The 25,616-nt window shown below is 42.2% G+C and overlaps 1 protein-coding gene across 7 annotated transcripts in view; it reads left to right on the top strand.

The window, feature by feature from the left end:
- The window catches only part of ELMO1 (engulfment and cell motility 1), a 553,802-nt gene that overhangs the window by 171,199 nt on the left and 356,987 nt on the right, over positions 1 to 25,616 (top strand). For all 7 annotated transcript variants that reach the window (XM_027573071.2, XM_027573068.2, XM_027573074.2 and 4 more), the window contains 2 exons: positions 14,531 to 14,581; positions 18,564 to 18,733. In XM_027573071.2, the coding sequence (XP_027428872.1) occupies positions 14,531 to 14,581; positions 18,564 to 18,733 (221 nt within the window). The remainder of the gene's footprint in view (positions 1 to 14,530; positions 14,582 to 18,563; positions 18,734 to 25,616) is intronic.

Genomic DNA, 25,616 nt, shown 5'->3' with positions numbered 1-25,616 from the left:
CCTTTCTGTGAGTTTTGAATATTTATTGTCTGACTTTGAATATTTATCAGGAATGAATGAGAGTTGAGATTAGATGTTAGGTATATAGACTTGAAAGAAAAAGTGTCCCATTGTATCTTTTCCAAGCATCTGGGGAGACTCCTGAGATTTCAAGGTAGGCTCTCAGAAACAGTTACCACTGACAGGTACATACGTGTGTGTGGTTGGCAGGATCTGAGGTGGCACCCAAGATACCCACCACTTAGTGTGGCATACCCAATATAACTCTGTAACTCTGTCTCTTTTGAGTGCAGTCTGGACCTAGGAATACGATGGGATGTCACTTCTGTGATTCTATTACACTGTATGGTCCAAGGGATTTGCAGATGCAATTAAAGTCCTTAATCATTTGACTTTGGCTTAATCAAAACGACGATTATTGTGGTGGGCCTGGCCTAATCAGATGGACCCTTTAAAAGAAGGTAAAGCATTACAAAGATGCTCTCCTGTTGGCCTTGAAAAGGAACAGGTTGTCATGTTGTGGAGAACGCTCCAGGGTAAGGATAGGAGAGCTAACTCTAACTGTTGAGCATGGTCCCTGGTCAACAGCTAGCTAAAAAATGGGGGGAAGAGGGATCTTAGTCATACCACTCCAAGGAAACAAATTCATCACCAACTGGAATGAACTTGGAAGAGGCCTCTGAGTTGCAAATTAGGATTCAACCAGCCAACACCTCGATTTCAGCCCAGTAAGACCCCAAGTAAAGGACCCAGCTAAAACGTGCTCGATTCCTGACCCATAGAAACTGTGACATCATACATTTGTGTTGTTTTAAGCTCCTAAATTTGTGGTAATTTGTTAGGCAACAGTCGAAAACTAGTACACTGTGTGAATATATCCAGATTTTCTCCATATCGAATAAGATAGCAAAACACAAAGTAAATTGAATGTGGGAGCTTGTTATATTATTGTAATAATCATCCACAACACCAGATACTGAATTTTATGTTAATAAAAAATCCTCCTTATTCCTATTGATTATCTTCATAAAATATACATTTACAAATCTAAGCTCATAAAACATGTTAATATTAACACAATACCTCTTTGTCTGTTGTTGCTTCTGAGGCATCATCTGAGAGATTTGTTTTTTCTCCCTTTCTAGAACAAAAGGATTTCATTATTTGAAAACCACTGGCTTGACTAATAGGCACTTTTTTAAAAGACTGCATTTTGATTGTTTTAAGAATGTAACTGTTGGCAGGGAAGAGAAGAGCAGGATTGTGCAAGGCTAATTTATAGTCAGCACATTGTTTTTAAATATATGTTTATCCTTAATTATCCCCTCATTACAAAGTAACGCATAGATGTGAGAAATGCAGCCACTACTTTTGATTCAGACAGATGAGTTTTGCTCTAGTGATACTGTTGTTTAGCAGAATTCATTTAAATGGTAATTTAAAAACTTTATAACCATGCAGTATTTCAGACACACCAAAAAAGCACCGGAAATTATGTAACTGACATCCATACACCCAACCATCTAGATGTTAATAGATATTAATAGCTTGACTGTTGCTTCAGATTATCTTTAAAAAAAAAAATGCTGGTCTGGCTAAAGCCCTGCTCTGTCATTTTTCCTGTTCCTCTTGCTATTCCTCCCTCCCCAGAGGTAAATACTCGCCTGAAATTGATGTATATTAATCTCATGCATTTTTTATAGGTTTTCTACATATTTATGTTTTCATGAATAATATAGAGAATTGTTTAGCATTTTAAATTTGAGTTATTGCTATCATACTGTGGGCAACATTTTGCAATTTAAGGTTTTCAACCAAAGTTGTATTTTTGAGAGGAATTATGTATAATATCCCACGGCATGAGTAAAACCCAGTTGGGAAGCCGTTGTTTCCCCAATGTCGGTATCACAAATAGTACGGTAATGAATATCCTTGTACATGTATTCAGGCGACCTCATTTCAAAGTTTCCCAGAAGACAATGTAGAAAGCCCTTGGGTTAGAGGCCCATCTTCACCCTTCTCAGGAATTGCCCAGCTGCTTTCAACCATCCTACTGCCACCCATAATGTAGAGTTCCTACTCTCTTTTTCCTAACCAGTGCTTGCTGTCACGGTCTTGCCTAATGTTAGCCATGTGGATGGGGTGCCACGCGGCTTCTTGTGGTTTTAATTAATGTTTCACTAAGTGCCGAAAGCTGAACATATTTCTTATGTTACTCTCTCTTCGGACTTTACCTTTTACAAACTGCCTGTCCAGTCTCTGTCCAGCAGTGGGAGGGGAGTGTTGTACTCTCATTGATGGATAGGAGTTCTTCATAGGATATGGACACAAGTTCTTATTTATATATCTCCACTCAGTCCATAGCTGTTTGTTAACTTTTCAGTGGTGTCTATCATCAAAAAGAAGTTAAAAAATCATTTTGATATGATCACATTGATCATTTTTTTCCCTTATTGCTTGGGCTTCCCATGTCTTGTTTAAATGCACTTTCTCTAGCCATCTGTCAGAAACATAGTCTCTTGTGCTTTCTTTCAAAAGTTAGAAAGTCTCGATTTTTATATAGGTCATTAATCCAGTTTGAAAATGTGTGTGTGTGTGTGTGTGTGTGTGTATTAGATAGGGATCTAATTTTATCTTTTTTGTCCTAGCACCATTTATTGACAGTTCATGGCCCATCTTCCCACCTCTGCCAGGAGTCAAGTTTTCCCAAATATAGGCATCTGTGTGGCTCTTCATTTTGTTCCTTATCATACAGCTTCGGACATTTACCCAAGTCGGTAACAAAACTGGATACCTAATAGGATGGACCTGTCTTCTTTTTCTTCATCAAAATCATCCTGCCTAGTCCGTGCTCTGCCATTTATATGTATTTTAGCATCAGCTTGTGAAATCCTGTTAGGATTTTAATTAACATTGAACTAATTTATGGATTAACTTTGGGGGAAAATTGTTTTCTTTAGTTTGTTTATCTAATCCATGAATATAATATATCTGCATTTATTAGAATGTTCTTCCACATTTTTCAATTAAAGTCTTGTAATTTTTTCCTTTAATTACATTTAGTAAAATGTATGCCTAGGCACCTCATAATTTTGTATCCATCATAAATTATATCTGTTTTTGAGCACTTCCATTGTTTATAGCTATTTATGTATTATTTATTGATCCTTTGCTTATAAGTCATTCTGTTGAGCTTAATTAATTTCTACAAATACTTCAAAACCACTGAGATATATTTACCAGTGTATTTCCTGTTTTTTTTTTAAGATTAACAAAATTAAGTATCAGAGAGATTAAGTAACATTGAATATGATTGGTTATGACTAATTGTACAGCCTGGATTTTAACTCATTTTTATTTAAAGCTTTACCTTTTGCTAAAAGCCATGTTTTAAATGGCTTTTTCAAAAAAGATTTTATTTATTTATTTGACAGAGAGAGAGAGAGATCAAGTAGGCAGACAGGCAGAAGGAGAGGGAGAAGCAAGCTCCCTGCTGAGCACGGAGCCTGATGCAGGCTCTATGTGGGGCTGGATCCCAGGACCCTGGGATCATGACCTGAGCCGAAGGCAGACGTTTAACCGACTGAGCCACCCAGGCACCCCTTAAATGGCTTTTTAAATCAGCCCATCTTTCTCTGATGTATGTCATCTTGTTTCATAGGATCTTTTTATAGTGAAAAACACAAAACCTCATTGTAGAGTCTTTATGTGAAAAAAGGCATTTAATTCAAGTAGTTGTCCCTTCATACCAATTAGTTAATTCATCTGCATTAGACACATATATGACAGACAATAAGTCTATAAAAGAAATGCTTTCTTTAGCAGTTGTTTTTGGATCAACTCTTAAGGAAAACACCCTTCCTAGTTGAATTGGCACAGTCTTGTTGTTGCTGACGATGTCACTGGTGCTTTCGACGAAGGTCGAGTGAGTCCCCCCACCCACCCTGGCAAGACAGACAGCTTCTGGAGACAAGGCCTGGATGTCTGAATGCAGTGGGGGTGCTCCAGGGAAAAAGGCAGAGAAAAGCCAAAATGCAGATGAGTTTTTAATACTATTTAAAGGTTTGACTGTTTACTTACCTCCTCTTACATCTATTATCCCGACTAACTCCCCAGAAGACTCTATTTAAACTCTGATTTCACTCCCGGTGCAAGGAGGGAGAGGAGAGTATGGCATGAAGGCAACTCACGTGGGTTCAGACCGAAGTCCATCCTTTCTTTGGTCCACACTGCTGGGCACTTGCCCTCCCACGCTGAGTCCGCAGCCTGCTTTCCTAGGGAATCCCTCCCACTTCTTCTCATAACAGGTCCCTTTCCTTGGGGCAGGAGCAGGTAAACTCCTGAGAGTGGTTCTGGACAGTCTTGTGAGTTGCAGAGCTCAGTTGTTGCAGAGCTCGGGGGCTGTTTGTGACTTCGCTCCTGGGCCAGGACAGCCTGAGGCTGCAGCTTAGGTGAACGGTGTGGGGGAATAAAGCTCATTTCCATTCAACACCGTTCTGAACACGTGGATTGATATTGGAACATGAGCAAATATATTTCATTTCTCTCTTTTTTTAAAAAATAAAGATTATTTGAGAGAGAGAGAGAACACGAGGCACAGGGGCAGAGAGAGAGAGAGAGACAGAGCATGTTCCCCTGTGTGGGGCTTGATCTCACGACCCTGAGATTATGACCTGAATCGAAACCAAGAGTCAGACCCTTAACTGACTGCGCCACTCAGGCGCCCCTCAGTTCTCTCTTTTGGCACCTCGGTGGCGCAGTTGGTTAAACGTCCTTCTGTTAGTTTCAGCTCAGGTCATGATCTCAGGGTCCTGAGATTGTGAGCCCTGTGTTAGGCTCTGCGCTCAGCATAGAGTCTGCTTGAGTTTTTCTCTCCATATCCTTCTGCTCCTCTCCCCTGCATGCTCTCTCTCTTTCGCTGTCTCTCAAAGAAATAAGTCTTTAAAAAAATGCATAATGATACATGTGCCTCATAGTAAGCATGAAATAAATACACACTTGTTGATAGAAGGTTGTAGAATAAAGAAGGGAAGGAAAGATGGTTTAAGATTTATTTGCATTGTGGGAGGAAGAAAGGGGCAGTATTTCTGTCTTTGAAGACATAAGTGGCCAGTAAGCTCTAGTTTACGGATATACTCTGGCTCTTAGTCCCTTTTATGATGAATATACCCATTCCATTCATTTTAAAAGTATTTCTTGAACACATCTCACCCACCAGGCACTGTTTTAGGCACTGAGGATGACAAAACGTGAAGATGTCCACTCTTCTCTTGCGTATGTTCTCGTGTGTGTGTGGACACAGACAGGAAGTTTGTAAAGACCGAGCAAGGCATTTGTTTTCAGATTGGAGTAAATGGTATGAAGGAAGTGAGTGACGTCTTGTGATAAAGCTCTGGGAATAGAGTGCGGTAGGTGTTGCTATTGAGGTTCAGCCTGCTAGGCCAGCCCTAGGATACAGGCTCAAGAATGGGTCAGAAGCATGACTTGGCGTGGTTCAAGTTAACAAATAACCAGATAAAAATGAAATAAAGCTGTAAGAGTGTGGACATGGTTTCCAGCAGCGGGAGCTTAGGGCCCTTATTTTTCTAACATTGTGAGCCCCGAGAAGAAAACTTATACCTCCTCTCTAAGCAATAATTCTCCTGTAAGGATTTGTGCTACCCAAGGTTAATGTTTGGGTTCTGGGTCTTCATAATTGGGTCGTGCCAGCTCTAGGACAGTCCGTATCGCTCTGTGAGGCCCCGGATGTCCACCTGTGAGCCTTGGCCAAGATTGCCATGAGGCTTTAGGAATGTCTCTCCAATGAGACATTTGAGCCAAAACTTGATAACAAGGAGGCAGAGCACAGCATTTCAGGGAAAGGAAGAGCCAGGATGAAAGCCTGGAAGCACAAAGAGCTTGGCGTGATAGGAACAAAAGAGAATAGGAGAGTGAGCTGAGGGGTGGGAAATGGATCGGATATGATCAGGAAGGTTGCCTGCGGCCACATCAAGCTGAGTCTCGTAAAGCATAGTAGGTATTTGGATTTTCTTCTCTGTGCCACGGAAAACCACCATTTTCACCTGGGGTCCATGAACTTATTTAGGAGGAAAGTTACAAGTCTGCGAGAATGTGAAATTTTGCATTACTTCAATCTTGAGTGTAGCAAGAAGCCACGTAGTATAAGCGGCATCTGTGCCCATGTTACCAGAAGAAGTCATAGATACTTCCATTTATTACTGTTAGTACAGCTACCTCAACATGTCATTTATCATCATTACACTTAACTAGAAATTATAGTAGCTATTAGACCTCATAATATATCTTGTTATTTCATGCATTAATACAGGGGTCAACAAACTAGCCTGTGGGCTGAATCCGGGCTGCCACCTGATTTTGTAAATAAAATTTATTGGAACACAGCCATGCCCATTTATTTATGTATCCTTGTTGCAGACCTTCTGACCCACAGTGCTTAAAGTATGTACTCTCTGGCTCTTTCTTCAGAAAGCTGCTGATAACTGCATTGATAAAGCAGCATGTATGTTACTATGATACAATTTTAAAAGTATGTGCATAACTATTGGGTTTTTTTTTTTTTGCAAGCTTATGCCTTTTATTTATGCAGTTAAAGACATTATTCAGAGAAGAGATTCCATAGGCTTCACCAGACTGCCAAAACCTCCATGATCATGGGGAAAAACAGAAAAGAGAAAGAATCTCTGCATTGTGATGTCCCAAGGCAGATGAACACAATGGCCTGATCTGTGTTTCCCTTGCTTCAGATTCTCTTCCCCCTTCTTTGTCGGGCAAATTTTCCATATTTTCGGTGCCCAGTACCGAAGCTGCCCCTTCTTTATGAATGACGTGTTGTGTCCATACTGTGTGCAAGACAGAGGCTTTATTAGCACTAATTTAATCCCCATACCAGTACCATTTAGTTGAGGTGACTCTCTTTATGTGGCAGTGACGGAGGCCCAGAGATGTTGTCCTGTGCCTACGTCATTCATTTAGCAAATTTCACTGAGCACTTGCTATGTGCCATGTGCTGTGCCAAGTGCCCAGGTGACAAAGCTGTTAGTGGCGAAGCCACGCTTTGAATCAGGTCCTTCTGCGGCCAGTGTGTAGGTGGGTCACACCACAGCAGGTTATGTTCAGGGTGCCATGTGACACCACACTGTCCATTTGAAGCCAGCCCGCAAGCTTTTTCTCTCCTCCCTCCTTGGTGTCTCCATCCCGCTTTGTTCCACAGCTCTGTCCTACAGAGGTGTACATCTTGTTCTCTCTCTAGTCTGTTGTTTGCACTGGCTTTGCCTAGAATCAGCCATGGAGTCAACATTTCCCCAGCTGTCACAGCATCCTTGGTGAACCCTGCCAGGGCCCTCCAAATGGCCCTCTAAAAGTGTGTGTTTTGCAAGCATGGGCTTCTTTCCTGGAAGTGGAAAGAAAGAAGCACTTCTTTTCTCCAGCACGTTGTGGGTTTCTGAGGCCACAGGCTGGACCTTGCCAGCAACATTGTAAGCTAGGTTTAAACATCTGCACATGACATTGGATTGGGGGGTAGCTTAACACTGATGGCAGTGGAGAGGGGCTGGGGATCAAGTCTCTCTCAAATGGATGACCAAACAGGACTGCAGGGGAAGGACTGTTGCATGTGTTCACTCCTGCTTGTGTTGGTTCCTCTGTCAAAACCAGTGAGGTTGCTCTTTCCCCCAGAAACATAGATAATCTTCATTAGCTGGGTTGGGCAAATACCCACAATAACTGGTATTTTTCCTGCTTTCTTTCCTCTTTTGCACCTGCTGCGAGTGAAGAGCATTGTTCATGTAGTTATCTACACGGGCTCCGGTATTTTTTTGGTGTACACGCACATGTTATATTCCATCAATTTGCACTCATACTGCAATAGTATTTTGCAACCTACATTTTTCACTACACAATATAATGTGACGTGTTCATGTATTATTAAACATTCTTTTATACCAGCACTTCAGTGGCTGTAGTATATATCATCGGTCTGCCTAACCATATTTACTTAAGTTTTCCTTCCTATTAGGGAACCTTTGGGACACTTTGGATATCAGTCAGGGTCCAGTCAGGATATAGAAACCATACCATTATTTGAACAGGAAAATTTTATTTTAAAAATTGGTAACTAGTAGGAGCTGGTTAACTGCCAGGAAAGGGGTAAAAGAGGACTCTAATGAGTCCAGAAGAAGCAGTTGCAGCAAATCAGCTGTGGCCTCTAGTCCGAGGAATGGACAGTTGGAGAACTAAAGACCAAGAGAGGGAACTGCCCCTCTCCCCAAGGCTCTTCAGAGAGAGCCTGGCAGCCACAGGGACATCACCACCATGGTGAAGGATGCAGGCCTGTGTTGGACCACAGAAGTGAGTCTGTTGCTGGGGGAGCTACTTAGAAGTGGCCGCTGAAAGGGGAAGTAGGGCAGGAGGCCTGAGGGCTTCCACATTAAATAGTAATGGAGGGTGGAAAGAGAACTGCCTTTCTCTGACCAGGCACGATCGTTTCAGTGCCCTCTACTGGAGAAGCTTAGCATTCTCCCGGATGGCAAAGGGGAAATGCTTGGGTCCAGCTCTAGTATCCCAGAGTGGGGCCAAGAAAGTTGGATTTTGAGATAACACACAATAAATAATTAACTGGGATACTTGGCTTTGCTCTTAGTGTTTTTCTCCATTGTAACCAGTACTGCACTAGACATCCTTTGTAAGATGTCTGCATCTCCGATGTTTCTGTAGGACAAACCCGTAGAATTTGATTTTGAACATTTTTAAGGCTTTTGTTAAACATGACAGAATCACCCACCAAAAGTGTGGCCCTATTTCCTCTCCTTCAAGTTATGTATGCGAGGAAAGGCATATATTTTTGTCATAGCACTTAAGACTTACTGGCTTTTCAGATCTTGGGTTCTTGTATTAGCTCGTTACCTTGGAGACGAGAGATGCCTGAGGCCAGTGGTGCCGGGGCTGGAGACTGCAGGCTGGCCCCCGGTGACAGGAGGCGGCGGTGGGCTACAGGCATCCTTCATCCCCTCAGCCAGCCTCCTCTGGCTCGCTGCTGCTGACAGAGTCGTTTCTCTGAAACATCCCCCTTCAGCACGATCAGTGATTTTGCTCAAAAGCCTGAAATGTTTCCTCTTGGTGTGTTGTACTGACAATGAAAGAGAAGAGAAGAGAATTGACCTTTGGCGCTGGGCCCCTTGCCTCCAGTCTGTTGATGAGGAAACTGAAGCCAATTGACTTGCCCAGGGTCACATGGGAAGTTGGCTGGCTCAGGCCTAGCCTGAGCTTCCTTCCTTGAGGTCCACTGCGCTGTCCAGGCTCCCAGACCCCTGTTGGTCCATCAGGCTCACACCCTTACTGTTCTCCCAGGGCAGTACCTATAGGGAGAGAGATTTTATTAATACATGTCCTCATCCCCCCTGATGCTCACACTATGCCCTTGCTGGTGCTGATGCCCTGTCTGGATTGCTAAAATTGTCCCTCTCAGCTTCTGTGCTCAAGGGAACTGCCTCCTTTCACTTCAAGGCTGAGTCTGAGATTCACTTCTAAATAATATCCTTCCATTACTTCTTCACAATTGGACTCAGTCAGTTTCTGTCCTAGGATGTCAGAGGGACCTGGATATGGATTGGATTTAACCTTGAGCTTTTGGTCCCTGGCCTGGACACCAGGTGAAGATAGATGTGAGCTCATTTCTGCCACGTGAACTTGGCCGAGGAAGCAAGTTAACTTCCCTGCCTTACTGAAAGGCTGCCTGGTTTTCAGCAACAGCGAACATCTAATAGCGCATGTTCCTTTAAGACAAGACAGCATGTTCTTCTCCAGAAAAACATATTGTTCTTCATCTCTGTCTTCTACAAGTGGTTGATTAAAATGCTAAGGGGGACAGGCATTCTCCCCAGGTTCTTTCCTTGGGCTCACTACATCCCGGTTGACTCCCTGGGGTCCTACAAGCTGTCTGCCCACTTCTTTCCACTCCTTTTACCCAGGTCTCATTACCGATGGAAAGAGAGCAAACCAGTTCCTGTGCAACAGGCTCTCCACCTCCATGGTCTGTGTTTGCACACCACAAATAGGGAGTTAGTAGATATCTTTCTTAACACCTGCCTCGTTCTTCCTTCTCTCCATTTTGGGAATTGTGTAAAGGATGTCTGGATGCTGTGAAAAATAAAGTGATGGAAGGAAAGCAACTGAGAATAGAATCTAGTTAGGGGCAGGAAAATAGAGCGGAAGAGAAGTCAAACCCAAATCCTTCAATTAATGGGCGGAGATGACCTCCTCAAGCTCCTGCGGGTGGTGGGGACATGGTCCCTGATGGTAAGCGAACCTGGGAAAGGCCAGAATGTTAATTACAGGAAACGTGCATTTAGAAAATCTTGCCACCCTTTGTTTCTTATCCCTCTTTCTCGCCCCCCTTCCTCCCCCCCACCCCCGCCTCTCAGTCTTTTTCCTGGTTTCGGAGGTTCAGATTTTATTTTAGGGTATTTCTGACATCCCTCCTCAAATGGTAGACCGGTAGTCCTCTGTCTGGAGGCATTGCTCGGTAACCTAGCAACCAGTATATCATGTACTGTCCTCCGTTATTTCCTTCAGCCTGAAGATATGAAGATCACTCAAATGGACACACAAAGGACAAAAGGCATCAGGTTTACATGCAAAATCAGTGTTTGTGATGATTGAGTAACGGATGTAAAGAACAGCGTTATTTAGTAGTAATACATCCAAGGTGAGGAGTCTGTCACATCTGGAGAGAGAGAGAAAAAAAGAGAGAGAGACAAAGACAGAGAGGAGGAGAGAGGGAGCCAGCGAGAAGACCCTGGAGCTGCCCGCCCTCCAGGAATTTGGATTTGCGGGGCCGTTAAGCACCCTCTCCCCCTCTGGCCTTCTCTTTTCCTTGCTAAATAACAGAAACAGGGGTACCACTTGGATTTTTGACCAGGAAATAATTCTTAATTTGTCTGGCTAGAGAGAAAGTTGGCATACTGAGAAAAACAAATTTCAGAGGGAAAAATAAGAGAACAGTGACATTTTTCAGCAGGATCTTATTATCCAACCCACACAGAGGCCAAGTTGCTGAGCTAGTTCTGTGAAGAAACACAAAGACATCCTATCGAGACGACTGTGAATGTCGGGGGCTAGTCCAGTCTGGAACTGCTGAGCATGAGTAAATACGGCAGCGGGGCTTTAGCTGGCTTTCACTTGGTCACTTCTTCTCATACACTGTGTGCAGTTGGGACATTTCCCTGCACAAAGGTTCTTGCTGCTGCTTTTCTTCTCTTCATTTTTGAGGAGCTGACATTAGTCTCGTTAGCCTCAGACTTTATTTCCTTGAAATTCAGAACACGTATTCTAAGTGTGCTGTGTAGTCTTTCAAATGAGACTGGGATGATTCTAAACTTTATCGTGCATCCGAGTTATTTGGGATCATAGCGAAAATGCAGCATCCCAGGCTCCTGAGTCAGTGGCTCTGGATGGAGTGAGGGCCCCAGCAACAAGCATTTTAATGTGCACCTGTGGTGACCCTAAAGCAGATGAACTGAAGATCGTGCAGAAAATGGAAGATTGAAGACTGATTTCCCAGAGAGGGGCAAGGGGCAGTTTCTTGGCCTGTGAATTGATGAATGCAGTTCTTCATTTTTGCAGAATATCCCTCTCCATGAGGGGGAAGAAGTTGACCATTATTTGTCTTCTTCCCGAGTGACAGAGCACAGCTTCTGGTGTCACATCTCCCCTTCCCTCCAGGATGGGTTTGCATCTCCCTTCCCCCTCCAGGATGTTGAGCAAGTGACTTACCTTCTCAGCAACTTTGGTTCCTTATCTTTAAAATGGGCATGGAGTTGGGGACACCTGGCTGGCTCGGTCGGTAGAGCATGCAACTCTTGATCTCGGGCTTGTGAGTTTGAGTCCCACGTTAGGTGTAGAGATTCCTTTAAAAAAATTCTTTAAAAAACTGGGCATAGAGTCATTATGATGGTTAAATAAGCATGACAACAAAACCCAACAATACTTCACCTCAGTGACTTCCAATAAATGTTTATTGCTATTATTAGGAATCCTCTACCGCCACCCCAAATTTCCATGAGGAGATATTATCCTAAATCCTCCCGGCTGCTTTTATCAGCAGGGCCTCTTTTTCTTCTTGACTAGCTCTTTGGAAATAAACTGGGCCCCTCTTTTCTCTGGGAAGGAAACTGCCTTAGGTCTTACCTCAACAGGTCTGCCAGCCGGAGGGCCCAGTTCGCTGTCTGCTGGTTCTCACTCTGAGCCTTGTTCTCCATGAAAACTAATAAGGGGGATATTTTAGGTTTTTCATCTTCTGACCCTCGTCTTTCTCCATTCATTTAGAGCCAGAGCAGGAAAGAGGTATGCTGTGTGTTCAGCTTCCTTAATATTCTATCATGAGTCTTTGCTCTTTTCCTCTCCCAGTTCTCATAGAGCCACAGAACTTTAGGGTTCAAAGATTTTTTAAATGACTGAAATTAATTTCACCATTCCTGCCCCCTGGTGTCATTCAGCCCTTGCCAGACACTTCCAGTAACGAGGAGCTTGCTTTTTCAAGAGGTAGTGCAGGGTGTTGGGGGGGGGGGGGGCGGGGGCACTCCAGATTGGGCTGGAATTGCCCAGGGTGGGTGGTTGGATCTGGCAGAGTGGGGCTTTCAGGCCATCCTGTACTCGGTATAAAACATTCAGATTAGGTTTTCTTTCGGAGACAGTACGGGCCTGAAGCCTTCTCCCTTTCAGGTAATTATTTTAGAAAATTCCTTTTCCAGTAAGTAGTCAGAATTGTCTGAGGGAGAGAGCGAGTGTTCTATGTGTTCTTATCCTGAGAAAATTCCCACCACCTCAGTGTCCCTGCTGAGCAAATTCTAGCTTGTGGCTTGTCCAGAATGATGCAGGACAATGAGCCTCATGGCACTTTATTAACTTCCTGGCCTCTGCTCCAGAGTGGGGCATGTACTTGTGTGACTCCCATCAGGTCACCTCCTGAAAGCTGAGTGTGGTGCGTACTCTGGTGGCAGGAAATAAAACTGCCAGGGAAATTCTCCTTCCAATGCCAGAGATGCTAAGTGACAGCTTCAGGACACTCACCTCAAATATACCTGCCAAGTGGAGGAAGACTGATGAGGGATCTGCTTATTTATGCTGTTTGTTCTTAACATTAAGGTGACATGCAGGGGGCCCTGGGTGGCTCAGTCGTTAAGCGTCTGCCTTCGGCTCAGGTCATGATGCCAGGGTCCTGGGTTTGAGCCCTGCATCAGGCTCCCTACTCAGCGGGGAGCCTCCTTCTCCCTTCCCCTCTGCTACTCCCCCTACTTGTGCTCTCTCAAGTAAATAAATAAAATCTTTAAAAAAAAAAGGCGACATGCACTTAAAGCCGGCAAATGTTAAGAAACCAAACTCCTGAATAGAACCTTTACAAAAAATAGCTTTACTGAGATAGAATTCACATTCCTCCAAATCCATTGTTTCAAGTGTTCAGTTTAGTGGTTTTTAATGTATTCATAGATTTGTGAAATCACCACCACAATCAATTTTAGAATATTTGCATCACCTGGAAAAGAAACCCTGTGACTATCAGCATTCATTCCCACCCCCCACCCCCCGCCGCCAGGAGTCCCTGGAAACTACTAATCTCCTTTCTGTCTCAATGGATTTGCCTATTCCGGACATTTCATATACATGGAATCATAACATATGTGGTCTTTGTGTCAGGATTCTTTGACTTAGTGTAATGTTTTTAAGGTTCATTCATGTTGTAGCATGTATTGATACTTCTTTTTGTTGCGCACTAATATTCTGTTGAATGGGGATACCACGCTTTGTTTATCTGTTCATCAATTGATGGACATTTGGGTTGTTTACAACTTTTGGCTATTATGAATAATGTTTTTGTGAGCATTCATGTACAAGTTTTTGGGTAAATGTATGCTTTAATCCTAGCAGAATTGCTAGGTCGTATTTTCTAAATAGCCTTTCTTTTTTTATTATTATTAACATAAAATAAATAAAATTCATCAGTCTTATGCAATATACAGCGCTCACCAGAAGCACGTACCCTCCCCAGTGTCCATCACCCAGCCACCTCATCCCTCCCACCCCCCCCTCCACTCCAGCAACCCTCATTTTGTTTCCTGAAATTAAGAGTCTCTTATGGTTTGTCTCCCTCTCTGGTTTCTTCTTGTTTCATTTTTTCCTCTCTTCCCCTATGATCCTTTGCCTTGTTTCAAACTTGCTTTTTTTTGTTTGCTGTTCTTGGGCCCCGTATTCCTATTCTTTGTATTCATATTCACTTCTGTGCTGAATGCTGCCTATGACTTGATATAAAGTTAATATATCTGAGACCCAGTTTAAAGTTCTTTGTAGAAATAATTAAAAATTACTCAATAATTTTGAGAATAAAGTGACAATAAACTGAATCATAAGAATTCTTATTATATAGTGTTACTGCTAGATTTTTTTTGCCTTTGCTCTCTTTTTTTTACGAGGCTTCTAAAATTTGAAGATTTACAAATATTTTATTTTTCTTTTCCAGAATCGCAATGAAATAAAAAATGGCACCATCCTTCGATTAACCACATCTCCAGTAAGTTGATCTTAGTGTATAGCTTTCCAGTAAATACTTTGCTCTCCAGTTCTGTTATATGTGATTATGAGATGTTAATTTTTGAGGGTGACTTGAGTGCAAAATAGAAGGTCTCTGGAATGTCCTCACAGGTGGATTAGCAGGAATGCCCTTCCTTATATTTCCCATCACAGAGGAGGAAGCTTTTATTTTAGGTTAAGTGCAAGTAAACTGACTTTAAGGTTTGAGTTTGGTGGTCATTTCAATAATTCTTGTATTACAGGTGGGATAACTCAGCTCTACTGATGGGTTTTACCCACCTGCCCAACACATCCACCTAAAGCCATCTAAGCAAATTCAGTCAACAAACAAAGCAAAGCAAACCAAAGACAGCCCATTGCCTCTTTTTAAAGTCAGGGTGTGTCTATGTGTAAAAGTGAGAGAGAGTGTTGAAGCATTTTCTAGTTTTGGCCAGTTATGATGATGATTCATAATAATGTAGTTTGAGAAATGTTTGCCACTTAATCTGTTTCATTGACAGCTGATTCTAGATAAAAACACTTTAAATCCTTCCAAATAAAAGCTGCTAAACAAAATGCTATAGAATATTTAGACTACGGTAGCTGGCTGTGTTGCTTATCTTCATTTTTCTTACTTGCTTGCAGATACTTTGGATAGTAACATTAGCATATTTAAAGTAGATTATTTCACAGTGCATTTTATTGCTTTCCTAAAAAATAATCTGCACAAAATACACCAAGTGTTACTATTTTCACTCTGCATATGTGACAAAAACTGTGTCTAACTCTTATTTTCAGTTTCCACTGAAGCCATGTGGTAGGCTAAAAATAAATTTAAAAATTGGGAACAGCATCTGGCTAAAGTTAAATTGTGGGTACTGTAACTACCACACATTCTTCTTGTTGAAAATTACATTAGAGAGGCTTAAAAACTCCTAAACATTTTACCCAATAACATCTTGAACCTAAACACGGCGACAAGCTCGACAGAATGCACGGCTGGAGTTGGCCAAACCATCTTCTGATGCCTTCTTTTCCAATTACTGGAAATTATCATTCATGTTCATTTTTCAGTGGCCACATGTTGAGCTGAGACATTTTTGTCTGACTTAGCATTGACCTTACTTTAGTCAGCATGAATTAATGCTAACTTGACCTTTTGAGACCATGGTTTCAGCTGATTTTTGTAGTTGCTATTTATCCTGTTACAATTGCTCATCTGCTCGCCGGGCAGAAAGAGTACACCTTGCCTTTTGTTAGGTCTTAGAACTAGAGAGGCTTGGTTTTTACACCGAGATCTCTAAGCCAAAGAAGACGTTAGTTCTTTCTTTCTTTCTTTCTTTTTTTTTTTTATTGCCATGGATTCGTGAACATTTCCACAATGTAAGCCACTCCTCCAAAGAAGGTTAGGTGTTTGGCAGGGTGACGTTTTTCAGCGTCCCAAAAGTCTGTGCTCTTCAGGTCGTGACCTTCACATTCCCAGCACAGTGAATGGTAGGATGTGGACGCCAGTGCACAGGGCAGCATCATAAGATGGGGTCCACCTACAAGAGGCTGGGTTACGTGTTCTAAAGAGCAGGGCTCCCCAAGCCTGAATCATTGGTGGAACTCTAAACATGCTGATGTTCGGGCCTCTACAGAGAAGCTGAATTACAATATCTAGAGAGGAGGTCCAGGAATCTGCATTTTAAAACAAGTATTTTACGATTTGGCTGTTAGCCCTAGGGTCTAGAATTGGACATTATTCTAGAAGCGAGATATTTTGGCTCTGTAAACTTCACTTGTTGTTAGTAGATTTTTTTTATTATTTTATGTTAAACTGAAAAATATGGGTCAGCATATGCTAACTCTTTCACTTTTATACACACAAAAAATGTTAAAAAAATAGAACCGTCTCCATCAAATTTGCTAGGAAGTGTTAGTGTATCATAAAGAAATGAGCAAATGGTGTTATACCATAAAGATGTTCAGTTCTTTCGTCTACCTTGGCTGAACTCTCCCTATAGCCAGACAGAATGCACACACCCCTACATGTGTACGCATGTGTGTGCACATTTACACATGCACACTTGCTTTAGGTAAGGTGCATCTGTGCTGGCTTCTGCCTCTGTGACCTCAGCCAAGTTATAGAACTTCTCTTGCACTTCAGTTTCCTGTGTACAATGAAGATGGTGAGGACACATACCTGATAGGATTACTGTATAGATTAAATGAATTCCTCCATGAGGGTATTTAGAATAGTGGCTCATAAAAAGCCCCAGGTAACTTCCACTGTTTTTATTACTAGTATTAGCAGCACCCAACACTGTTAGTTAGCGTTAATACTGACAGTGAGATAATCTGAGTACTCCTTATTATCATCATCATCTGTAGAGTAAATGCCGATGTCCTGCTTAGAGAAAAATGTATTTTTTGAGCAATTCAAAGTCATCCACTTGGATTAAATATATGTTAATGTTGTATGTCCATTTGGAAATTGTAAGAACAGTGTATCTTTGAGTGATTTTAGAAGATGAAGTGATTCTTGCTCAACGCTCCATTTTCCCTCTAAAAACATGGGATTTAGGGTTAAGGTGATTTGTCAGGTATCTAAGGATCTGTGAGTGAGTAGAGAGAGTTCTCATTCTCCTCCTTCCTTCGCCCCCTCCTTATTTCTGAGGCAAGGTGTCAGTTGGTGGTTATAACTACAATGGGAGACCACTGTGTGTCTCTGACCAAGTGGGGGAGGGGGCGTAGAGTTCATTCCTGTCTTGGTCCCTGGAGAGTTGGCATTAGTTTCCCTGCTGGGTCCCCTTCTCTTCTGGGGGCTACTTCCAGGTGAAGCGAAGGGGGGACCTGGGCAGGGAGGGAGGGAGGGGACCTTGGCTGTGGAACCTGTTGCGGTGGAGAACCTTTGCTGTCAGAACCTGTGTGGATTCTCTTCTTTCCCTCTGTAGTCTTAACCCCGTTAGGGTTCACATGGGGCTCCTTGGGGAGTTCTCATGAGTTTCTGTTCAGAAGATAACCTCACTCTTGGGGACAACTACCCCCTCTTCCCCTTTCTCTGAAATATAACGAGCTTCAAAGGAAAAAGCAAGTGCCCAAGAGGGAGAATATGAGGACGGCAATGGCACATTGCAGTTTTGAGTTAAATAATAAGTACGGCAGATGTTATTTCCATTAAGCAGAAATACAGCAGAAAAATTTAATATTTTATTTTTCTTCCTGTCTGCCCCAACTGAAAAGTAGATATGAAAACCATTACTGGATAAATGAGAAATAGAAATGGCAAGTTATTATCCAGAAGGTCAGCTCCTCCAATATATTTCCATTCCTCCCTGCCCTGCGTGTAGTAGCCAGGGGCAGATGCCTTAAAAAGAAGTCTAATTTTAGGCAAAGCGGCTAATTTGGTTTCCAAATTATTTTGTTTGATATTTATGCAGTAATTAGCCAATGCATGTGAAACACATGGCGTTGAAAAGTGAAATTTATAAGCACCATTGTGTTGTGCTGGAAAATTTTCAGTAACTGGGAAAGATTATTTGGGTGTCTAATGAAGCTTCTAAACACGGCGTGTAGGCAGTTATTACTCAGAATATTGACTGAACAGGTGAACGTGCTGCATAAATTTGTGTAATTGCTTAATTAAGCAAATAGCTTTTTTGTCATTTGTAGGTAATAATTTTACTTAAAAGGTAAACATTTTCCCCTCCTCACTGCCACTCCGGTTCCTTTTCTGGGGCTTTATTGTTTTTGTGCTCTTGCTTTTCCAAGGAATGGAAATATGGGTTCTGTCAGGAAGGCAGTCGATTCCCATCATGAAATTAACAGCTGTCGCCTGAAGATGGAGTCATTGTGGTTGGAAACCTGCCCCCGGTATAGAGTACGCCTATGGTCTTGTGCTTTTGGCCCCTGTAGCTTCGTTTGTCAAAGAAACGCTAATTTTTTTGTCCATTGTGGTTTCCTCTTTGCATACTCTTCCTTTTGTTTTCGTCCTCGATGAGGCTCAAAACGCCCAGCAGCTGCACGAACGAATCCAGTCGTCGAGTATGGATGCCAAGCTGGAAGCCTTGAAGGACTTAGCCAGCCTTTCCCGGGATGTCACGTTTGCCCAGGAGTTCATAAATCTCGATGGCGTCTCTCTCCTCACGCAGATGGTTGAAAGCGGCACCGAGTAAGCACCTTTTACTCAGACTTCGAGGCTGTCCTGTTCTTTCCAGTATTCTGGGTTATTTGTTCCTTTCCTTGTACTTGCAGTTTCTAGTTTTAAAGACCAGAAATTGACTGCTCTCCCCACTCCACAAAATCCTTATGTTTCAAAGTCTTAGACCAGGTCAAAGTAACATCCCTGAAGTAATTTTTAAAAGATTATCATTTGAGGTGCACCTGGGTGGCTCAGTCGGTTAAGCTTCTGACTCCTGATCTCAGCTCAGGTCTTGATCTCGGGGTCGTGGGTTCAAACCCCACGCTGGGCTCTGTGCTGGGCTTGGAGCGTACTTTAAAAAGTTATCATTTAAATGATGAAGTGTATATCCTTAATTATTTAAAATTAAATACAATAAATATTTGTTAAGTACTGTGTATAAAGAGTGGAAGTCAGCAGAATTTAAGAAGATGTGAGCCTTGCCATTAAAAAAATGTATGGTGGCAGAATTCAACGGAGATATAATTCCTTCTGAGAGTGGGGGAGTCCAGAGGTTGGACCAGTTACAGCTCACGGAACTTGACAGAGCGGGTGTCAGTGAATGGGCCCTGAAGGAGTCTGAGTTCTGTCACGATCAAGAGAAGGATGGGCATTTCTCCTTGGGGAGCTCCCCTTCTCAGGGAAGGCTTTGATTCTGTGGTGTGACTGGGGAGTAGAAGGAGCTGTATGGGGCTGGCTCTTACATGTGTGGACAGATAACTTCCCCGACCACCAAATGCCAGGGTAGGGTCCACAGGTAGCTGCTCATTCCCATATGGTCAGATGCTACTGGCATTCACTATTAGAGCATGTAAATTAGAGCGTGTGAAGATGCCATGGCAGTTAATTGCATATTAATATGCTAAATCAGTGTTGTGCAAAGTTGGAATAGATATCTATGAGGAAAGAGTTAAATGTCACTGAGAATTGGTGTTTAAGCCTGGGCCATTTAGATGTCTCTTCAGTACCTGGTGATGCAAAGAATGAGCCGTTGACTGTGCATGTTGCAGACCCATCTTGACCCTCTCCCTTCCTTCATTCTTTTGTTCATTCCTTCCTTCCATCTCCTACACGTGGCCTCTGCAGGTGGCACTAGTGACAAATTCTTTTTTTTTTTTTTTTATCGGCAAGCAGGCTTGGGTGATTTGGAAAGGGTCGATTGTAGACAGGTATCGTTTATTTTTTTAATGAGGGTTAAAACTCTGCTCATTAAATTTTTGGTGAACATCAACTTGGAGGAGAGAGGGAAACTCAAATTCTGGGTGTTACGGGAATCCGGGTGTGCCTTCTATAAATTGGAGTTGGAGTTTGAAACGGCTCAAGGGAAGTTGAATAAATTTTTGGATCTCAGGGGCTTGACCAAGGAAAAGGAGAAAACGTTTTACCTGTATTGGAAGCTCCAGGCTGAGGTCTAGTGTGGAATGTATCTGATCCTTCATTCTTTGGTTATGAATGAGCAGGGGAGTGGGAGTTGTGATTATAAACACCTTCACTGGTCACTTTGGACGAATTCATGTGGTTGCCACATACAGAAGGTCCTGTTTCATGCCCATCACTGATTCTGTTGGGACAGTGAGCCCTGGGGGGTTCAGCCTCAGTCACATTTACAGCATGTTAAATGAAAATGTAAAAACGCCCCCACAATTATTATCCGAGTCCCAGCCATTGATGTATCAAAAGCAATCAATGTACTAGAACGGGTCGTAATGTAGCCTGCTAATACTCGGTGCTTCTGCCATGGATACCTGAGTATCCAGGGGCTTACGCATTTGAACATTCAGAATGATATTGTGTTAATGCTTCCACATTTAGCAGAATTGCAATCATAATTGCAATTACAGTGTGAAATACACTAAAAGCAGGGGTCCATGTGATCTGTACCCTGAATAGAGATCTGGGGCTGAGCTCTGGGACCTCCAAGGCTGGCATTTTGACAATGAGGAAAAACGCATGTTAGGAGCTTCAGTTTTGTTTTTTGTTTTGTTTTTTAGTTTCCATTAGATTTGTTTGCTAGGGCTGCCATAACAAAATATCACAAGACTGGGTAGCTTAAACAACAGAAATTTATTGTCTCATAGTTTCATAGTTACGGGGGCTGGAAGTCCAAGATCCAGGTTTTGGCAGCTTGGTTTCTTCTGTGGTCTCCTTGGTTTGCAGGTGGCCGCCTTCCGGCTCTGCCCTCACGTGGTCTTTCCTCCACTCATTCCTCACATCTCTCTGCGGGTCCACATTTCCTTTTCTTATAAAGACACCAGTCAGATTGGATTAGGAGACACCCCTCACAGCCTTATTTTAACTTCATCCCCTCTTTAAAGGCTCTGTCTCTAACTACTGTCCCATTCTGAGGGACTGGGGGTCGGGACTCAACAAAGGAATTCTAAGGGGACACAGTTTAGCCTGAACACTCCTCAAAGGGACACTGCCCTTTCTGCTTGAGAAGAAAAAGAGTGAACACTGATGCTATGTATTTGTCTTGTCAACATTACTACTTATTATCTGTGTCATTGCCTTGCTCTGTAACTCATCTCGACCTGTAGAGGGGCCCCAAAGAACCACTACTCCCCAGACTGAGGACTGGGGAGGCACGTCTGAATTCTTTCTCCATGTCACACATGGATAACCAGAGAGGATGTTGACACCGCGTGTGCTTTATGTGAACTGCAGTCATTGAATTCCTTTCTTTGAAAAGCGTGTTATAGTTACTAGTATTTTAACAATTTGTAATCCGTAAGCCATGTTGATTTGTTCCATGCAGCCGGGTTTCAGACAGACAAACGACTCAAGGCCAGATCTTGGGTGAGTTTCCGGTTTGCATTTATCTCTTATGCTTTCTTGTTGCCCTTTGTTACGGGAAGGAATGGTGTCTCTCTGGCTCATGTTTGGTGTCCTCCTCACCGTCTCGCATCAGTTCAAAGTCATGCTACTTTCGGGGATGGAGGAAGGAGGCGCTGGAGCCATGCAGCCTCCTGCCTCTTCTGCTGGGTCCTGCAGCTCATGTTAAGCTGCTCATTTGATGCCCAGCTATTTTTCAGATCTTTTGCTCAGATTAAAAAGATGAGAGAAAGACATTTTTCTTATAAGGAAACCTGGCTTCTCAATTGAACTTACAGCAAGACTTTAATTAATTAACAGGAAACTTTGGGAATAGAAACTGTACAAATTAAATAGATCCTGCAACTTGGAATGCAGTTAGTCATGACTCCTGGGCAGATTTCCAGCTGGGGAAGGCAGAGGTTGCCTAAGCAGGACCTGTGGAAATTTTTAGGAAACACTGAAGAAATAAATGTACCTGGAATTTTTCCCCTTTCTTGGAGCCATAATGAGATTCAGGGATTAGTCACCTGCTTGTCGTTACTCAAGGTCTCTCGTTCCAGTTGGTCCCGGGAGGGGCCGTGGGGCAAAATGGGCAACATAGGAGCAATGAGAGAGTCACTTTGGCAGAGCACAGTGTTTCAAACCTGAATTGAATTTTTCCATCCTTGTGGAATTTTGAAATTCCATTCCTAGTTTAAGCTTGAAACATATGTGTGGAAGCAAGTGAAGCTGCAGGGGAAACGTGTTGGCTCAATCTGAGCAAGGCAATGGTGTCAGGTAAAGAAAGTCAAGGAATGGACAGTGCTTTTTTAAAAGTGGGTATTAAGAGTCTTCTCAAGGGGTTAATATCCAAAACATATAAAGAGCTCATACAGCTCAATAACAAAAAACAGCCCAGTTAAAAGATGGGCAGAGGATCTGAATAGACATTTTTCCAGAGGATACATACAGGTGACCAACAGGTACTTGAAAGATGCTCAATGTAACTCATCATCAGGGAAATGCAAACCAAAACAACAATGAGATGTTAACTTACAACTGTCAGGATGACTACTGAAGACAAGAAATAACGAATGTTGGAGAACATGTGGAGAAAAGTGAACCCTTGTGCACGGTTGGTGGGTATGTAAATTGGTGCAGCCATTCTGGAAAACAGTGTGGAGGTTCCTCAAAACATTAAAATTAAAACTACCGTATCATCCAGCAATTCAGTGACTAGGTGTCTATCTGAAAAAAAAATGGAAACATTAATTTGAAAAGATACACACATTCCTATGTTCATTGCAGCATTACTTACAATAACCAAGATATGGAAACAACCTAAATGTCTACTGATCACTGATGGATGAATGGATAAAGAAGATGAGAAATAGAGGTATAATGGAATACTACTCAGCCATTTGTGACCACATGGTTGGACCTAGAGGGTATTATACTAAGTAATATAAGTCAGAGAAAGGCAAGCACCACATGATTTCACTTACACGGGGAATCTAAAAAACAAAACAAAAACCAAACCCAGACTTATCATTACAGGGAACAGGTTGGTGGTTGCTAGAGAGGAGAGGGCTTGGAGGATTGGCAAAATGGGTGGAGGAGATCAAGAAGCACAAATGTTCAAGTATAAAATAGATAAGTCACCGTGATGTTACGTACAGCATGGGGGAAGTAGGCGATAATATTGTATTAACTTTGTATGGTGACAGATGGTAAGTAGACACCGTGGTGATCATGGCACAATGTATACAAATGTGGAATCACTATGTTGTACACCTGAAACTCACATAATATGGTATGCCAGTTACATCTCAATAAACAAAAAAGGTCTCTCTGAAATGAGATATTTTATTTTAATTGAAAGAAAAAAATCATACCTGCCACCCTAAGTCCAATGTAGTGAATAACCCTGCCTTTCTTGGGCTTTCAATAAAACCCCATGTTCTTTGTCTCCGCCTCTACGCACACAGTCAAGTGGACAGTTTATCCCGTGTCCTTCCAGTGCTGAACAGAAGAACAGGAGGAACATTTCCAAGAACGAAAGGGCAGGATTCTTATAGTTTCCTTCCCACTTGGCTACGTGACAGGAAAATTACGCTGTTGGAATATGAGTAAGCTGTAGCACCACCCTGGTCAGAAGAGTCAAGAGAGAAAAACAGTTAAATTCATGTATTTATAAAAAAACTCAAGACAGTCTTTTGAATTAGCTTTCTCTCCTTAATAAAAAAAAAATTATATTATTTAAAAAATAAATATAAGTAAACAGAGGAGGAGAAATAAGAATCATTTGTGATCTGCCTTCCCAGAGACATTTTTAACATTGTTGGTGTATATCCTTTTTGCATTTCTTTTATTTGCTTTTTCTTTTTAAAGATTTTATTTATTTATTTATTTGAGAGGAGAAAGCGAGAGAGATCACAGAGGGAGAGGGAGAGGCAGACTTGCCGCTGACTGAGTGGAGAGCCCGATGCGGGGCTCGATCCCAGGACCCTGAGATCTTGACCTGAGCCAAAGGCAGCCGCTTAACTGACTGAGCCACCCAGGCGCCCCCTTTTTGTATTTCTTTTAGATATACACACGCAGGCTTTGCAAAAGGAGAGTTATAATGTTCATACTCTTTGTAGTCTGCTTTTTATACCTAATAATATTTCCATGTAATTAATATTACTTCCATCATCCTTTTTGTAGTTTGTATATTACTTCATTTTAAAAAAACTTTGTTGAGGTACAGTTGAGGGACAGTGTGACAGTTTGAAGGACGTGCACAGTAAAGTTAACCATCCACTGTAGTTGGACATTTCCATTGTCTTGGGGTCTTTTTCACATTCTCTAATCAGTTTTTCTTCTAGTAAAATCTTTGTGAATATTTAAATTATTTTGTTGGAATACAGTTCCTGATTCAAAGTATATACACATTTTAAAGCTGTTTTAAAAATAAGAACAGCCCTGTAGCTCACTGAAATCGCCTCATTTATACTTTACCACTTGTGGAAGAATCTGTCCATTTCTAACACCCTGGCCAGTACTGGGCTGGTGGTCCCTCAGGGATTCTAGCTTTCCTAAGAAAAATAGCAGTGAGATAGTTGAGGTGTTCTCACTGATCTGGGGAATTTACAAGTGCTTTTTATTTTTTTTGGTTGAAGTCATCTCTCCAAAATTCGGCGGTATCAGGAACAGTGGAGAGAGTCCCAGAGTTTATTTGAGAGATATGTAAAAAGCTCTCAAGTAATTGTCCTAAAAACAAACAATATTAATTGTATAAATTATTAGTCCTCTCTCCATGGACACAGATGAGGACTTTTGTGCATATGTATAGCTATGTGTGTTTGTGTTTATAAAAATTGTTATCATTCATTAACACACAGTTTCATATGAAACTCTCATTATTCGAATCATTTTCTCCAGGCCAGAATCAGAGCTATAGCCACTCCTTAGGAGATGTGAAAATTGACGTATGACTTGAATTAAGCACCTGAATGATGTCTTGGCTTTCATGTTGCCTAGCACCCACAGTTGACAATGGGTTTGCAGATTTTATTCATTTAGTAAAGTGTGCATTACTTGAATGCTGAGTATTTCTGACATGGTGTAGGCACACGGGAGGAGGTGTGTGGATATGACAGTTTCGGACTATGTGTGACCTTTTTTGAACTTTCATCTTCACACAAAAGAGGACTTTGTTTTTTTGAAAGTAACTTTGTTAACCTCCACGGACGTAGAGTATCAGCTCTAACTTAATGTTCTTGTTTCTAAGACTTTAGTGTCTCTCATAAACCTTGGCTGTTCTGGAAGGTCCAAGCCAGGCCAAGTTGCTGAGCGACTCGCTGTCTAGCAGCTAAGTACAGGTCACACAGTGCGCGTCCTGCACTTCACCTTGGACAGTGGCCACAGGGAGGAGCAAGCAGCTCCCTGGACCAAAAAGAAGCTGCTCTGTATGGTCGGCGGGGCCCCAGCTGTGAAGGCTGCTGGGTCTCCCCAGATCCATCTGCCTGATTTCTTGGATTCTGCACTCAGCCAAGCTCAGGGAGTTCCAACTGGAACAGCCCTTCTGGGGCCAGGCCAG

The sequence above is a fragment of the Zalophus californianus genome, chromosome 12 (genome assembly GCF_009762305.2).
Source record: "Zalophus californianus isolate mZalCal1 chromosome 12, mZalCal1.pri.v2, whole genome shotgun sequence".
NCBI lineage: Eukaryota > Metazoa > Chordata > Mammalia > Carnivora > Otariidae > Zalophus > Zalophus californianus.
The sequence above is the reverse complement of the archived record's forward strand: the minus strand, read 5'-3'. Positions and strand labels throughout refer to the sequence as shown.